Below are 17,573 nucleotides of genomic sequence, written 5' to 3'. Positions count from 1 at the left end.
CTGGTAAAACAGATGGACAGTGTGGATAAAACACACACACATCGTGGTGGGGCCCACACAACTTTTTTGAATTGAGTCCCTTGCATTCCACCGTGGATGGACAATGGCCCTAACATGTAAAATGAACAATGGTAGCGGGCTACATTCAAAACAAAGGAGGTTCTGGCTGTTGGGAGAATTTTAGGATATGGTGCCATGGAACTTTCAGCTTTTACTAGGGCCAAAGCGATGGATTACGAGGTCATGGCCGGTCCATAAACCATATGGAAGAGGTGCTTATATTAATCCATTGGAAGAGGGAAAATCTTCCCAAACGATTTTATTCCATTTTAATATTCATGTCAATCATCATTCATCAGTGATCCAATAGACATTGTATTGACCATTGATACAAGCATTTGGAGTAAAAGTTCCACTCACTCAGTTGGAAGTAATAGAGAAAATCCAAGTCAAGAAAGAAATATAAGAAAATCCTTTAGTGGCCATGTCAAGATGATGATAAGAGATAAAATTTGTTCAAAATCATGGGACAAAATGATATACAAGATTTGCCTTTGAGGTTCTTCTGCCTAACGATGTCACAATGGATCCTTAACCAATTCAAATTAGGGCTGAAAGTTGGGCAGGTTCAACCCGACCGACCCGTGATCGACCCGACATTGGGTTGGGCTTGGGCAGGATATATTGGGTTTGGTCTCGGGCTTGGGCCATACAAACACCAACCCGATAAAACTTGGGTTGGGCTCGGGTTGCCCGACCCGACCCGACCCGTACCCGATCAATATATAAGTTCCTTATAAATTAATTATAATTGAGTGTGGATCGTTTGTGTTGAAGGCATAGGAAATTCCAATGCCGTTAGGTTTCATTGGTCCACATCATTTTCGATGACTCAAGGTAACAAGTTACGCCGGATTTCTCTCTCCCAAATAGATTGCTTGATACACGCTTGATACACAATACAAATTTTAAAGGAGGAATAGTCCTATATATTAGTTTGTTCGTCATATATAATCAATAAAATTATAGGTACAAAAAAATAAGACTTGTATTAAAAATATAAAAGACTAATGTAATAATGAAAATATTAGCATATATCTACTTCACCAACCCGACCGAGCCCGCTTGGGTTGGGCTTGGGTTGAGGATTCCCAATCTAAGGTTGGGTTGGGTTGGGTTGGGTTGGGTTAGGGTTGAGGAATAGGAATCTTGGGTGGGCTAAGGTTGAGCCCCAACGCCCCCTCCACGCGTCCGACTTTCAGCCCTAATTCAAATGTTACTTAATGTGGGGGCATTTTCACACTGGACTCATGATTCATAATCCATGGATTTGGAGACCACGAGGAAGGCTCTATCAAAGACCTAATCCATTAATTTGAGGCCTGAGCTATAAGATAAATAAATTAATTTGCCATGCTGTATCATTTAGAGCTTTTAGAGCAAGTGGTTAATTATCCTAGGTCAAATTGATATCGGAGCGGGAGGTAAGGTTAAGCTGGGCTAAATTCCACAATTTAAGCCTGGCTTGAAAATTAATAGGCCAAACATGCCAGGCCAAAGTTGATAGGTCGTCCAACGTCAGATAAGCGCATCCTGCCAACGGCTCAACCCATACGCAATTCCCACTTGCAGGCAGGAAGCGGGAAATTATCATAGAAATAGGGTCAGAACTTGGAATCTCCTCAGTCCGGACTCGTCATTGTTTGCGCTTGCTTTATACCACCACCCTCTACAGATGCGGTATTAACTCGCTTGCATTTCAACAAACACGCCATGGCATTTTCTCTCGCCCCTTCTCTCCCTAACGCTGCCTTTCCCACTTCCAAACGCTTCCCTCCCTTGAAAACAAAACCCTTTCCAACTGTCCCTTCTCCTTCTTTCCTTCGCTCATCACGAATATGCGGTACTAGCAAGCTACCTCTCGTCGCTTCCCTCAAGGTATTGCCTCTCTCTCTCTCTCTCTCTCTCTCTCTCTCTCTCTCTCTCATCTTGCTTTTTATTTCATTTTTGTATTTTTTCTTCAGGAAAATGTCATTCATTTCAAGAAGAATTGGAGAGATTTCATAAGCTTAAACTACTGGGTCGTCCAAGACTACTACCGCCTTGTCGACTCTGTCAATTCTCTCGAGCCGCAGGTTCTTCGATTGTCTGATGAACAGCTTACTGCAAAGACGGACGAATTCCGTCATCGTCTGAGCCAGGGAGAAACGCTAGCGGATATTCAAGCTGGTTCGAAACTATTCTATCTCACATTTGCGTTTCGTTTTCTTCTTCTTCTCACCTGCCTCATATTTGTTTGGAAATTTGTTGGGTTCTTGCGCTTTTCTTCAGAGGCATTTGCTGTCGTCCGCGAAGCTGCAAAAAGGAAGCTTGGGATGCGGCATTTTGATGTCCAGGTATTTGTCTTTGCGCTCCTTTGTTTGCTTATTTATTTTTGATTTCTTTCTGCAGTGTCTGTTTAGAAATCTAACCTTGTTCTCGTCTTTCTGACGTATTGTGGCCAGATTATTGGTGGGGCGGTGCTTCATGATGGTTCTATTGCTGAGATGAAGACAGGTGAGGGGAAGACTCTCGTTTCGACATTAGCAGCTTATCTGAATGCACTAACAGGCGATGGAGTTCATGGTATGCTTTCAGCTGTAACTGATCTGTTATCTTTTGAAAATGACAAGAAAGTGTAAACTGATGCGATTGTATTTTTCGGTGTCTTTCTGCGTGCCTGCTCTTGTTTGATTGGATGCACATGCTATGTATGTAATCAAGTAGCGTCACAAGTAATGATCCAGTCCAAACCCATATTAGAAGTTTGATGTCTACAGCCACATTGGACCACAATGGGCAGTGGGCCTTGCCTTAACAGTTTTAAGTGTCGGGGCCCACTTCCCATTGGGTGATGATGGGAAGCTGGCAGGGGCATACTTGTTGCATGCGGTCCACTTCCCATTAGTTGGTGTCTTGGTGATGGGATTTGTTCTAGCTACAAGACTTGCAAGATTCATGTTTGTTCCCCTTCCTTTCTTCGATGGAGGTGGCTCTCATTGACTATAGATTGGATATGTTCTGTGACTTATTGAGAATTATTGGAGGCCCTCTGCTTGTAAAAGAGTATGTAACACAGGTTTGTTTTGCAAATTCTCCAACAACTGCAGTTAAGTACCTTAACTAAATTGGTGTATGTATGCTAATGCTTAAAAACGACTACCTAAGGGCTTGTTTGGATTCACGTTTTGGTTGTATTGTATTGTATCCGGTACTGCTCACATATACATTGGGCGATATTCAGAATACATCCAGCGGAGACGTGCCACTAACCAATGTTTGGATAGGACGTATTACTCTAATGTATATAATTTCATGTCAGATCAATGTTTGGAAACGATTGGATAAGGGCCACATGATGTATATATGTGTGTGTAGTGGGGCCCACTCACTGTTCCATTGAATGATCTGAGTTGTTTATTCACTTCAGAGGGTGGGCATTGCCCTTGCCTAGGTGTCCTTTCGTTTCTATGCAAACTATTGCAGAATCTCAACCGTTAAACATGAAATGGACGGCAGAGTAAACACCCTCATGGGCCACGCTGATTTCACTCCAAAAGCACTCCCTTCCGGATGGTTTTTCGTCTTAAATCCAATGGACGGAGTGAATTTTCCAAGAAGCTTCAATAAGTGGGCCACCAAACTTACAGAGTCGACATACGTCGACTCTGTTGCGAAACAGAGGTTCCGTCTTTTCTTTGTGGGCCACCATCGTGCAGTGAAAGGTGGATCTGAACCGTTCATCAGGTAGAGGGAGAAAAACCCATCAAAAATATTTTGACCTTTCAAGGCCATGTACTTCCTCATGATCACTACAATGATCAAAAGAAGACCGTTCGGCTATTGTTTCAGCTTGATTGTCTCAGTGAGCCACATCATCGGATGATCAAAGCTCACCATTCATGGTTTAAATCTCAAGAGGAAGATGATGGACGGTGTGGGTTTGTCAAAAGACGGCCATACTGGGCATTACCAGCAACACAGTGAAAGAAGAAAATGCTTTCTTCTTGTTTATGTCTGACTGAACGTCTGGCCGGTTACGCGGTACAATCCCATCGATGATGCAAAGTGGTTCTCGGGCGTATTAGCGCGCGTTGAATGTGTCGCCCGCCGTTCGTTTCCAAACGAGGGACATGTCCCATCAACCCCACTAATACAATACTATATACTCGAAACCGTGAATCCAAACACGCCCTAAAGCGGATTCGTTTTGTAAATCTGTCCAATAACTGCAGTCGAGCATCTCAACTGAAATAGGGGATGCATGTGGTAGCATTGACCGATATCATTCTATGATTCAGAAGAGGGGTTATATGATCCTCTTTACGAGCATGTGTATAGTTTCTTCAATCCTTCAGCATGTACAATGGATTGGACCCATGTTCAGGTGATCCCGAGTGTTGAGCTGATGGTCCTTAGTGTTGTCAAAATTCCACGGTTCATGATTTACAATTTACGATTTGAGTTGAATCTTAAGCAAAATTATTTGAATCCCACCTTTGAATCCTTTTTATATGAATCTTGCGATTTTATGATTTGAATCCTATGATTTACAATTAAAACCCAGATTTACGGTTCAAATTATTCTTGTTTTCTTTTATTTTAAGCTTCACTTGGCTTTCATTTTATGTTTTTAAATTCTAGGGGCTTTAAGAATCATTTAGAGAAAACCTTTAAAAAATAAATTGTTTAGAAAAGGTAAATTATTTTATTTTGTTTTTTCATAAGAGATTAAATGATATATATTCTCTTGAACGTTAAATTGTAGAGCTTTTATTTTTTATTTTTTTATGATTTCGTACTACTTAACCGGTTGAAACACCAAATTGATGTATGACTTATCTGGAATGCTTTTATGGATGGTTACAATCATGTTGACTTATAAGTTATATGTATTGTGGCATGATGGTTAAAAATCAAAATATCTTTTTTCGTCGGTCTACAGAATCAAATGCCACTATTCCCATATGATTCTATATTCAAGAAAGGCAACAAGAACCTACATTATTAAAGGATCCTTTTATGGGTTTTTAAGGAAAATTTCTTGAAAGACAAAAAAAAAAAAAAGAAAAAAAAGAAAGAAAAAAAGAGAAGGAAAGATGAGAATCCTTTAACACTATCATGACATGCTATTACTTGGTTCATATTGATGACAAAAGGATGATTGCTAAGTTTGTTTTTTTTTTTTTTTTTTATAAAAAAAAATTATATTTTTCATATTTTAAAGAAAATCATAAAAAATCTTACGATTTACAATACAATTTGCAATTAGATATGATTCAATCCCTATTACGATTTGTGATATGATAATGATTTTGAGAACACATTGCTTACCATGAACGGACAACGCCCCCAAACATCTCTCTGATGGGTTAATCCTAATCCTTCCTAATCCTTCAACCAGAGACTGCAAATTGATGGCTAAGAAAAATAAAACAGCAACGGTCCACATTCACAAAAAATCAGATCAATGGTCTTGATCAGAGGGATCCACTATTACTGATTCAGGGCACAAGGACGTTAAATATCCTTGTGCATAAGGTATTATAGTGCGTCTATTCCAAATGCTTGGTTTGCATCTGTTAGGGAAGACCATCTTACCATTGTTTTAGGCATTGAGAAAGATCAAAGGATAATAATTGTGTATGATATGGTTATGCTGAAGACCCTATGAAGTTTATTATGTAGTGGATCTTTTTATCGAATCTGCGTAGATTCTTAGTGTACCCACGTTTCATGGGATGCTTGTAAATTTAGAGGCACTTAGTAATTTGCATACTGCTGTGATTATCATTTATTGAGCCAGCAAATAACATCGTTTGTTGGTGCACACTACATTCTACTTGTCTTCCAGTTGTAACTGTCAACGATTACCTAGCTCAGCGGGATGCAGAGTGGATGGGCCGTGTTCATCGCTTTCTTGGTCTTTCAGTGGGTCTTATACAGGTAATCCCATGCTTACAAATCAATGATTTTTCAAAATTCTCCGCTCCTTTTGTCGGTGGGTAAGCTGGTATTGAAACATTTACCTCACATCATAATATTTGGTGCACAAAGCTTAAACTTAGCAATTTTGATATGCTGTTATTTGCATTTTTAGAGGGGCATGACTGCTGGGGAGAGGAGATCCAACTACAACTGCGATATAACATACACGAATAACTCAGTAAGTTTGTCCCCCCCAAATGCACAGATGTAAGATATAAACATAATTTACTAGATGGGACTTTTTCCTGTGTTTCATACCTGGGGTCCTTTTATGACTTCTCTCATGGATGCTTCAGCTTTGTTACCATTGTTACTTGCTATCTTTTGTTTGTGATATTTTGGTAGTTGTTAATGCCTTGCAGGAACTTGGCTTTGATTATCTTCGGGACAATCTTGCGGGAAATAGAGAGCAATTGGTTATGAGATGGTACATTTTCAAGAACCATATGAAGTTCATATTATTTGCTTTCCTGGACTACAAGCATTGTAATATCTCGAAAACAGGCCAAAGCCATTCCATTTTGCAATCGTCGACGAGGTTGATTCAGTCCTTATAGATGAAGGAAGGAATCCGTTGTTAATAAGCGGTGAGGTAATTGTACCAATGTTTTGGTGTGTTCATTAGCAATACATGGTAACAGCTAATATTGACAATACCTTAAAAGAAGCTAACATCAATTATGAATCATTGCACCTGATTAGAATTCTCATCTTTAGCAGTGTCTTTCCTCCTGTTTTTGTTCTACAGGCTACTAAAGATGCTGCTCGATATCCAGTTGCTGCAAAAGTAGCTGAACTGCTTGTACGAGGCCTTGTAAGTTCAGTTTCATTGCTTTTTGTTGTGAATATTTGATTTCCTGCAGGTTAATAAACTTGAGTCCAATACGTACTTCATTGTTCAATGTTCACATTCTTGCCTGGATTCACTGATTATACACCAGACATGTTATGAAGATGGCTAAGCATTTCTACTCTACAGCATTACAATGTCGAACTCAAAGATAACTCGGTGGAGATGACTGAGGAAGGAGTTGCACTTGCTGAGATGGCTCTTGAAACAAATGACTTATGGGATGAAAATGATCCCTGGGCAAGGTCCTTGCAAATTTCATTGTTTTCAGTCCTGACTGCATGCTGTTCTTTTTTTATTTATTTTTTATTTTTTTAATTATTTAAATGGTGACAGTATGGTGTTCTGTTGTTCCTCTGCTTCCTCCAAGTGTGTAGTTACTATTGCAAACAATAGCGACTCGTCCTGTGAATTTCCACTCTTCATAAATTGCTGACTTGAGCTGGTTTGAACATCTTTTGGCAATCTGCTTTTTGTAATATAATGTTCTGTTGCATGAAATAAAATATAAGTTCTTTCATATAGCATCTTTTGTTTCATATTAGACAACAATATGCCCATTAACATATGATTGACATTGCTTGCTTCTATTTAATGCATACTGATATAATCTGGACAGCAACCTGATGCCATCACTTTGTGTGTTGGTCGATGGCAGCTGTGGCATCCGGGGGTTTGGGATTTTTATTTTTTTGGTGGGGAGGGGGTGATCCCTCACCATCTGCATCTCCTATCTTTTGCTGTAATGTTTTTGTTTGTCTTTTCATTATTATCCCAGCTGCACAATCCTTTGCCATACTGCTACTGCTTCCTAGTTGTTTATACCTGCGAAGATTTTGAACAGATGCTTCCCCACTCCTTCCCTGAATCCATTGTTGCTTCAATTCATGCTTTGTGCAACTATAGTTTTAATAACCAGCACTTACCATCTTTAAAAACCATGATGATTTATTGATGCTTATCCATGGCAACAACCATCTTATATGCTTAACATGAATTTCTTGGAGATCCTAGTTTCAACTCTCTCTCTCTCTCTCTCACACACACACACACATGCACAAAAGGCTAGGGAGGGGCACTACATTGCCAATGGTATGCAAGTCTGTTATCACCCTCTCCTTGGCTTAAAAAATTGGCAAGGCAGATTTTCTTTCCATATACAAAAGAAACAAACAATTCTAGTTTCAACTTCTCTCTAAATTGTGTCTTCAAGGGAACTTCTCAGAGATTGGAATTTTTTGATACTCGGCATTTATCATAACATACATGAAATTTGTTTTTGTTTTTCTTCTGTTTAGGAGCCAAAACTTCCATAAGTTTATGTTGTCACTCTAAATAGTCGGTAATTCAGGGTTCTTCAGGTTATCCTTTACCTGTAATTATATTTTACTTCTTTTCTCTATTCATTTCAACCATTGAGTTAGAGGTATTGTAGGTTTGTGATGAATGCCTTGAAGGCCAAAGAGTTCTACAGGCGCGATGTTCAATACATTGTTAGAAATGGGAAGGCCCTTATAATCAATGAGGTACTTCCTATTCCCTTTTCAGTTTTGCAGTTGCCTCTTATCTCCTTCATATTTCTCCTATTTCTGATGAATGCTTTGTTAAAACTCTATTGTCAGTTTGTCACACCATCTATTGCCACAATCTATTGCTGCATGATCTACTGTTAAACAATGAAGTCCTAATTCTGCGAAAGCGCTTGATGTTTTTTGTCAATAAAATTGTTGCTTATAGAATAAGTGCTTGGTGAATTTGATTAAGGTACATGTAACCATGTGGGCAAAGGTCATTTCCTTCTTCATGCGAGTGCTTATAGTTGTCCTAATTCTTGATACAGAAAATGTAACATCCTAGTCACATCATCGATATAGTGCTCTAGTAGTTATGGATATGTTCATTTGGCAGTTTAATGCATCTTTTTGTTACTGGAGCCCATACTATTGCTTTGTAACCACCACAAGTTTACATGATCTTCTGCCGTTAAAATTAGATATGTTGTACACATTAACAGGTATAGCTGACAGGTGTTCATGAGATAAGTCTCAAGAATGTTGCCATCCATCATTGATGCTAAATTCCTAGAATCTGCCACCAGATGCCAGATTTCTACAAATGGGTGATGCCCACTTGTGGGTATTTTTGACAAGGATCTCCTGAAAAAATGTTGGTCTTGGATTTCTCTACTTGAGGGGATGTACACAAGTAAAGAAGCACATATTACGAGTCAAAGTTCTGGGTTCATTCCCATTTTGGTGCTTCTGCCTGAGAGAAACGTACAACTATAAGTTTAGAATTCATGTTGAATCCTTTTAGTCTCTGGTGATACTGATGTCACAATGATTGATAGCTCCATATAACATTCTTTGGTTTTCACCTCCTCTTTTTACATAGATTAGGTGATGAAAATGTTGTGTGTGTTGAAGTGATAAAGTCCCATGATATACATTCATATGCCACACTTTGACAGCTTAAGCTTTTAGAGTAAATGGTTGTTTGACATGGTATCAGAGCGGAAGGTCCTATGGGTTAGGAAAATCAGGTCCAGCCCAGGGACCGGGAAATCCAGCCCGGCCTATTTATGGTGTGAGTGTCCCTCCACCCTTGTCAGTATGTTCCCGTGCGGAGTTCCAACCCCGCACGTGCCGGGGAGTGTTGAAGTGATAAAGTCCCATGATTACATTGATACGCCACACTTTGATAGCTTAAGCTTTTAGAGTAAATGGTTGTTTGACAGTGTGCTCGTAAGAACCCTGAAGTGTGTTTTGGAGTTCAAACTTGTTTGGGATAGTAGTGATATTCTGTTCCATAATTTCCTACTATAATGCTTGTGTTGCACTGTTTGAGAGTCCGTTGTGCTTTTCTGATGGACAGTCATCATTTGGTGATATTCATATAGATAGATAGTGATGATTTTCAGTTTTGTATTTCTAGGTTTTTGCATGTTTTTTACTTGTAAAAGGCTAAGGTATGTTTTGTACTCTTGTGAATGTATGCCTACACATATTTTCAAAAAAGAAAACCTAACACGAAAGGAACAAGCAGAAGGATGAGTGAGATAGTTTGGCTTCATCAAGATGTTTCCTTTTTCCTCGATGAAGATGATCAAAGATGATCTCTCTTGTGATCATCTTCATCATCGTGGCTTCCTTTTTTCTACCAAGCTCATGTTCTAGAAGAATAGGAGCTTGTTGTGTTGTGTAGTGGAAAAGACAACAACCATTATCCATCTTCACTTGTGGACCTATATTATCTGGTCAAGCAGTCCATTCCCCTGTAAGGTTAGGATCTTATGGAAGCTTTCACCCTTAATCATGTTTTGGAGTTTGATAGGATGATGGAAACTATCCTAGGATGCAAGATGAAAGATCAATTACACATTAATTTCAACAATCAACATGTAAAATCAAGCATATCTACATAATAGATTCAGAAATTCAGATTTATAATACGAAGATCCTAAGTTATCAAATACGCAATGCACAAAAATATAAATTAATTCCAGAGCGGCCCACTTGGAGGTAGGGACTTCCAATCTAGCATGTGGGTAGTGCAACAACCACGTGGATTGACAAAGATGCAGGTAAAATTCTAGTTTGGGGAAGTTTCACAAAAAATTCAGATTTTCATTAGGGTTTTGTATACATGGATGAAGATATACATGGATGAAGATTTACGAATGGGGTTTTTGGGGATTCAAAGGATCTAGGGAGTAGGGTGTTTTGGAAGAAAATTAAAGAGGGAAAACCGCAAATGGGGGCCCACATGTGGCTAGGTAAGGGAGAAGAAAGAGATGGAGGATTGAGTGAGATTTTGATGGGTTTAGAAGGTTGTAATCGAAGGAGAAGGAGGAAGACAAGAGAAGAATATCTTTTGAAGAAGATGAATGATGTACCTTAGGAAATCCATCACCAAACAAGCTTCTACCATTCCACAATTCAATTGGAAAGGAGAGTTTCTCACAAATCCTAAAACACAAGGAGGAAAATTCCTTCACACAAGAGAGTTGCTTTTTTTTTTTCTTTCTTCTCAATAACACCACTATGGTTGGACCTCCACCCCCTGCGCTTTTATAATTAAAAATTTGAAATTAAAATTTTGGAATAATTACAACTATGCTACTCACTTAAGTGAAATGATCCATTATCCAAAATAAGAAAAGCAAAACACTTATTATCAATCTCAACTATCAAATAAATCATAAAAATAATAAAAAACATATGGGAAGCAAAATCAGAGTCTAATGGACCCAAATCTGAAAATCTGGTGGCCTGATGGCCTAATCGACAAGATCCAATGGTTGGATCGACACAAAATAAAATTCTTATGACTAAAATGGTCCCCTAAGCAGCCCACATGCATCATCCCAATATGGGGTCTTCCTGATGCACATTCAATGCATGTGGGGTCCTCAAAATGGCCCGACGGGCCCCATCTGGAACTTGTTTCCCATCCACAAAGAAAGTTGTGCTGATGTAGGTGGTTGTCTCCGTCTTTGGTATACCCGAGTAGGTCCTCTGATGTCCCCATCAGAGTCTTTGCATACAGGACAATCAAAATTTAGGAGCTTCATAATCATGACTTCATTTTCCCTACAAGGTTCATGCTTTAGAATAGAGCTTGTTATATTATAAGAAAGTTTGACACTTCTTCTTTTGGCTCTTTGTTGTAATGCGGGGGCATTTTCACACCGGGCTCGAGTGGGGTGGCCTGTGAGATGTAGGGGCAAACTCGGGGTGGGCGGCCTGTGTGAGGCAGGTGGCTCGTGAGATGCGGGCCCCACCCGTGTGACTCGGGTGGCTCGTGTGAGGTGGTACCCATGTGATTTGGGGCCCACGAGGGGGTTCGACTGAGGGCCTAACCCATTAGACGTGGGGCCTAGACAATGCGATAAAAGGATTAATTCACCATGCTCTAACAGTTCGAGCTTTTAGAGCAAGTGGTTAATTGTCCTACATCAAATTGGTATCAGAGTGGGAGGTCTTGTGTTCGAGACTCCTCACAGGGAGTGATTAATGTGGGGGCATTTTCACACCGGGCTTGAGTGGGGTGGCCTGTAAGATGCAGGGGCACACTCGGGGTGGGCGGCTTGTGTGAGGCAGGTGGCTCGTGAGATGTGGGGTCCCACCCGTGTGACTCGGGTGGCTTGTGTGAGGTGGTACCCATGTGATTTGGGGCCCACGAGGGGGGTTCGACCGAGGGCCTAACCCATGAGACGTGGGGCCTGGGCAATGAGATAAAGGGATTAATTCGTCATACTCTAACAGTTCGAGCTTTTAGAGCAAGTGGTTAATTGTCCTACATCATGTTGTTTCATAGGTGATGCTGTAGAAAAAAAGTAAAACAACAGACTCTCTCTCTCTCTCTCTCTCTCTCTCTTTCTTATGATTTTTAACATGTAACAGTTCCTTCTTGTATCAAAGAATGATACAAACCTGTAAAGGTTCCTTCCCGTATCATTTTTCCTCTCTCTCTCTCTCTCTCTCTCTCTCTCTTCCTTTGCTTTTCAACTAACATGGATATTGCTTATTTACTCTCTCTCTCTCTCTCTCTCTCTCTCTCTCTCTCTCTCTTTTTGAAGACTGAAGAGTAATGAAGATTTTATTAAAAACCCCACAAGCAAAAGCTAAATAGGAAAAGAATACAAGTAGGGTAACCCTCAGAAAGTACAATGTAAGAGAAGAGAGAAGATCACAATAAGCTACATCTTAAAAGAGAAGCCCAATCTATCACTACCACCTTGACCTTGCCCACCACCAACTCCTCTGATCCTCATCTATTCTGTAAACATTGACTATTTCTCTTACCCCAAATAACTCACCACAAATCTAGAAGGACAAGATGCTGGATTTGCCTTGCCTTCCTTTCCCACTCCTCCTCTGTGCCCAGCTCATAAAAGCTCCCCCACATTGCACAGTATAATGTAGGACATGTTGAATATAGCAAGAAAGTACGCCCATAACTTGTAAGTGAAGGGGTAATGGATAAATAGATGGTCGATGGACTTTGCTACTTGCATGCATCGGGAACAAATATTGGGGATGCTCATGGACCTCTTTTGGAGATTGTCTACAGTCAAGACCTTATTCCTGCCCACTAACCAAGTGAAGGTAATAATCTTAGGAGGGGCATCATAGAACCAGAAATGAAAAGCATGATCATGGCCATCAACCTTCCCACTCATCCTGAGCAGCCTATAGAAGGATTTGACCAAGAACTGGCCTGAACTGTGAGCACGCCGCACCATCAAGTCTTTCCCTTTGATTGGAGGTTGGATGGCCTTCAACCAACCTAGTAAAATAATGAAATCTTCCAACTCCCTATCCGACAAGTCCCTCTTGCACGGAGGCATCCATATCGCAGTGGAACTGCAAGAAGAGACAATCTGTCACTTCTACTTTTCTTGTTAATGTTCCTTTTGTCTTTGTTATTGATAATGAAAGGAAGTCATGGTTCAAAGTGGACTTCATCCTTGGGCCATCAAGTGTGAGGGGAAGCACCTATTTGAAAATTTGAGCTAGTGTAAAGCCTAGGTTGCGAGTCTGAAGCAGGAGTGGCACCTTGATCTAAAGTTCGTGTAATAAAGAGAACTTTTTATGCCTGGGCCTTACAGATTTTAACATCCAGTGGTCAACTGGCTATTACAAATTCAAGTTACTCAGCTGACTTATGTTCTATATGTCTGCATCTTCTAAGGGAATTGGCCATGTGATTGTTGCATGTGTTTTATCTTGTTCAACATAATCAGTAAAAAAGAACTGTTTCAAGTGGAATTCTTATATCCCTTCATTTTTTATTGCTTTTTTCCATTTGTAAGAAGGAAATTAACTGGATTGCTTGTGTTATTTAACATAGGGGTTGTGTAAAGAGTTCTATCTAACAATTGTTTGTTCACTTCAATTCAATGTCGAGGAAATTTTAAAGCTCATTGGTTTTCTTTATCTTCTTTAAAATTTTGTCCTCTTCATCACTCTTTGGTGGAGATGTCCATATTTTGTGGCATTGATATCAGGCAACGATGTTCGAGTCTTTGGTATCAATCAGATGAAATGATGTGAACCTGGTCCTCAATGTTTTAGTTATTCTTTCACCATTCATACAAGTGCATATGTCATGTTACAGTTGTTCTTATGCCCTCTGCTACACTTTTCATATTTGGAAGAATATGTAAACACACAAAAGAGGTTCCTTAATTTCCTTAAAAACTGAAATGCCCGAAACTTCTGCAGCTTACAGGAAGAGTTGAAGAGAAAAGGAGATGGTCTGAGGGTATCCACCAAGCTGTGGAGGCTAAAGAAGGCCTGAAGATCCAGGTAGTCATGTTTTATATAGTGTGGAAGCTTTGTTCTCAATCAAGGGAGCCTCACATGCAACCAGTTGGATGATAAGTTACCATGCAACTTGTACATAAGTGTCGAAGCATCAGGCATGTCCAACATCCAACTTGCCCAAAAGGTTAGTCCCACCATGAAGAACACCTGATGGAAAACTCAGGCCAATCCACTCATCATGTGGGCAATACCGACCATTGAAAACATTGGCGGTCACAGATCTGATTTGAAGTGCATGTGTGGTCCCTTTCAGAACTAGGTGATCTTCATGGCAGGGCCAACCTTTTCGGTTGTTGGTTGTCCTACATGCATGACGCATTGGCAATTATGCACTAGTTGGACTGTAACTTTGCAGTCCAACTAGTTGAATGTGTCTAAAGTTTTTAACTTGTCTGGCTGACGGCAATGCAACTGCTCTGCATTTATCAGGCTGATTCTGTAGTTGTGGCACAAATTACATATCAATCATTGTTTAAGCTCTACCCAAAGCTTTCAGGGATGACTGGAACTGCAAAAACCGAAGTATGAGTGCCTTCAAGTGAATTTTAACATGTTATTCCAATTTCATTTATCACATTCTTATTGTGCATTTGTGTGCAGGAGAAAGAATTTCTGAAAATGTTTCAGATGCCAGTTATTGAAGTTCCTACAAATCTTCCAAATATTCGGAAAGATTTACCTATTCAAGCTTTTGCTGTAGGCATTTTGATGCTCATTTAGGATCAGAGTTGACTGTATTTTATTTATCTATTTATTTTGCCTTTTCTTAAAACCTAAACACGTTTAACATGCAATATGTAAAACCTCTTCTTAGACTGCACGTGGGAAATGGGAATATGTTCGAGAAGAAGTAGAATTCATGTTTGGACAGGGCCGTCCTGTCTTAGTTGGTACCACAAGGTAACTCTTCAACAATTTTGCTGACTTAATGCATGTTGTATCAGATGCTCCTACATTTTTAGTGATTAAATTGATCCTGTTTAAGGTTTTGCGCTCTCATTGGTGGTTCCAAGCCCATATAAAGGAGAAGGGTTGTGTCCGGTAGGCAGCTGGTGTTAAACTTTTTGTGTATCCTTCTTGTCATAAATCTTGACAAGATGGTGTAAATGGTGGAACGGGATTCATGTTCTGGACCCCAATTAGTTGGGATATGGCTTAGATGATGATGATGATGATTGATCCTGTTCAAAATATTCAGTTCCACTGGTTTTGTAGAATTAGGTTGGGAAGGTTCATAAGTTGACTGTAACTATTCTAGTGTTACTCTCATATCGGTCATGCACATCATATGCTAATTCACTTAAGGGAAGTGCGACTACTATAGCGCCTAGGTTCCAAAATTTCTATGCTTCTAGTATCTTGATAGAAATATCCATACACACAACATAAACAAGAAGAAAAAGAAATATGCTTGTATCTTTTTTCTTCTGGCTCCTGATTTGTGTTGCGATTTGAGGTACGTCGCATTGTTTGGCAAACATTATATCATTGGCTTAATTATGCTAAATGTATATCTTTAGGTCACTGTTTTTTGCTTCCAAACATTTTACTATCAAAGACTAGGGTAGGGCTAGGCGATGTCTTTTCAGCACGAGAGTAGTTCAACTCAGGCATAAATTCTTACATGTTTCTCGTGAAAACCTGGTATTTCAACTGCTTGAATCATGTTGTCTCCTTCTTTGAGAAAAAAAAAAAAAATTCTGAAAAAGTGATAATGGGGAGAAGGGATCAAGTGTTATTAACTTGCAACATGATCTGAGTTGTTGATGTATTGCATCGTTAATTTATTAACTATGACATATTAACCTAAATAATGAACTATTCATGCATTGAGCCATATATAAGTCTGTATTTGCAAAGTTTGAGATATTAAGATATAAGCTAATGCCCTCTCTCTCTCTCTCTCTCTCCCCCCCCCCCCCCCCCCCCCAATGCAGGGGCAATTTCACACACTCTCTCTCTCCCTCCCCTAATGCAGGGGCAATTTCACACCGGGCTCGATTGGGGTGGCCTGTTGGATGCAGGGGCACACTTGGGGTGGGCAGCCCGTGTGAGGCGGAACCCATGTGAAGTGGGGCACAAGAGGGGTGTTCGGCCGAGATCCTAACCCATGCGATGTGGGGCCTAGGTTATGAGATAAAGGAATTGATTCGCCATGCTCTATCAATTCGAGCTTTTAGAGCAAAGTGGTATCAGAGTGGGACGTTTCATGTTCGAGACTCTTCACCAGGGGTGATTAATGCAAGGACATTTTCACACCGGGCTCGAGCGGGGTGGCCTGTGGGATGCAGGGACACTTGAGGTGGGCGGCCCGTGTGAGGCGGGTGGCTTGTGTAAGGCGGAACCCATGTGAAGTGGGGCCCACAAGGGGGGTTCGATGTGGGGCCTGGGCTATGATATAAAGGGATTGATTCGTCATGCTCTATTAGTTCGAACTTTTAGAGCAAGTGGTTAGTTGTCATGAATCACCCCCCTTCCTTTTTCTTTTTTATTTTTTTGTTTGGGGGGGGGGGGGGGGGCGGGGGGTAAACCTTGGATAACTTCAAGGTGGTAAGGTTTACAAGGGTAAGACACCTAGGGATCGAACCCTGGATCACTCACTCCCATGGATATTATTTCACAAGACTGCATTTCTACAATATTAGCCTACATCATTGTCTACATCAATAGTTACCTTATCGATCCAATTCCAACATTATCTTGGTGTTGGAGACAACTTGCTTTTGAGGTTCTCTGAACCTCATTCGAGAAATCCAACTCATCATTTGAGAGATGCAACTTATCTATGGGGTTTTCTTGACTAATCCCAGCTTGAACGTGTCATTTTTACGTGAAAATCATCCTGATTTATGTGATTTTAATAATCATCATTTGCCTTGATTCTGAGTCATTGAGCCATACCGTAATATATTGGCACCCATTTCTTGAGCCTCTACATTAATCTGTTCCATGATTTTGTGGGGCTAGAAGGTGCTCAGATTCCTTTCACTGAGTTGTTCTGGCTGAGAACTGGTATTTTCTCTCTATTTTAAGGGGCATCTTTCCATAGTTTATCCACCCTTCAGCTACAATTTAAAATAGTTAGACATCAAGGAGTGAATGACAACAAATGTAAACACAGGTAACAGTTTAGCAAGATCTAAATTCCTTTCACTGAACAGGTGTGGCCTGTCTGCACCTCTGCAGGCTTCATTGGCACTATTTCAGTTTTTGGGTTTCATTTCCATACTTAATCCACCATTCAATGACAAATTAAAATAATTGGACATCAATGGGGTGAATAGTAAATAAGGTAAACTGAGGTAACAGTTTATTCTAAACACACCTGGATCAAGCATTCTTTTTGTGTCATGCTTCTCACTGAC

At 40.1% G+C, this 17,573-nt stretch overlaps 1 protein-coding gene across 4 annotated transcripts in view; it reads left to right on the top strand.

Moving 5' to 3' along the window:
• LOC131236594 (protein translocase subunit SECA2, chloroplastic) overlaps window positions 1-17,573 on the top strand; it is a 71,415-nt gene that overhangs the window by 37,191 nt on the left and 16,651 nt on the right. For 2 of the 4 annotated variants that reach the window (XM_058233879.1, XM_058233878.1), the window contains exons 1-15: window positions 1,612-1,938; window positions 2,025-2,229; window positions 2,332-2,396; window positions 2,505-2,625; window positions 5,894-5,985; window positions 6,140-6,205; window positions 6,390-6,454; window positions 6,532-6,619; window positions 6,776-6,841; window positions 7,007-7,122; window positions 8,313-8,403; window positions 14,107-14,190; window positions 14,638-14,730; window positions 14,809-14,904; window positions 15,023-15,108. In XM_058233879.1, coding sequence (XP_058089862.1) covers window positions 1,774-1,938; window positions 2,025-2,229; window positions 2,332-2,396; window positions 2,505-2,625; window positions 5,894-5,985; window positions 6,140-6,205; window positions 6,390-6,454; window positions 6,532-6,619; window positions 6,776-6,841; window positions 7,007-7,122; window positions 8,313-8,403; window positions 14,107-14,190; window positions 14,638-14,730; window positions 14,809-14,904; window positions 15,023-15,108 — 1,499 coding nt within the window. In that variant the 5' untranslated portion in view covers window positions 1,612-1,773. Of the gene's footprint in view, window positions 1-1,611; window positions 1,939-2,024; window positions 2,230-2,331; window positions 2,397-2,504; window positions 2,626-5,893; window positions 5,986-6,139; window positions 6,206-6,389; window positions 6,455-6,531; window positions 6,620-6,775; window positions 6,842-7,006; window positions 7,123-8,312; window positions 8,404-14,106; window positions 14,191-14,637; window positions 14,731-14,808; window positions 14,905-15,022; window positions 15,109-17,573 lie in introns of those variants that run through there. The other 2 variants (XM_058233880.1, XM_058233881.1) reach the window with 2 other exon arrangements.

Source organism: Magnolia sinica, chromosome 2, assembly GCF_029962835.1.
Source record: "Magnolia sinica isolate HGM2019 chromosome 2, MsV1, whole genome shotgun sequence".
In the NCBI taxonomy this organism is placed as follows: Eukaryota; Viridiplantae; Streptophyta; class Magnoliopsida; order Magnoliales; family Magnoliaceae; genus Magnolia; species Magnolia sinica.
This window is presented reverse-complemented; position numbering and strand designations above follow the sequence as displayed.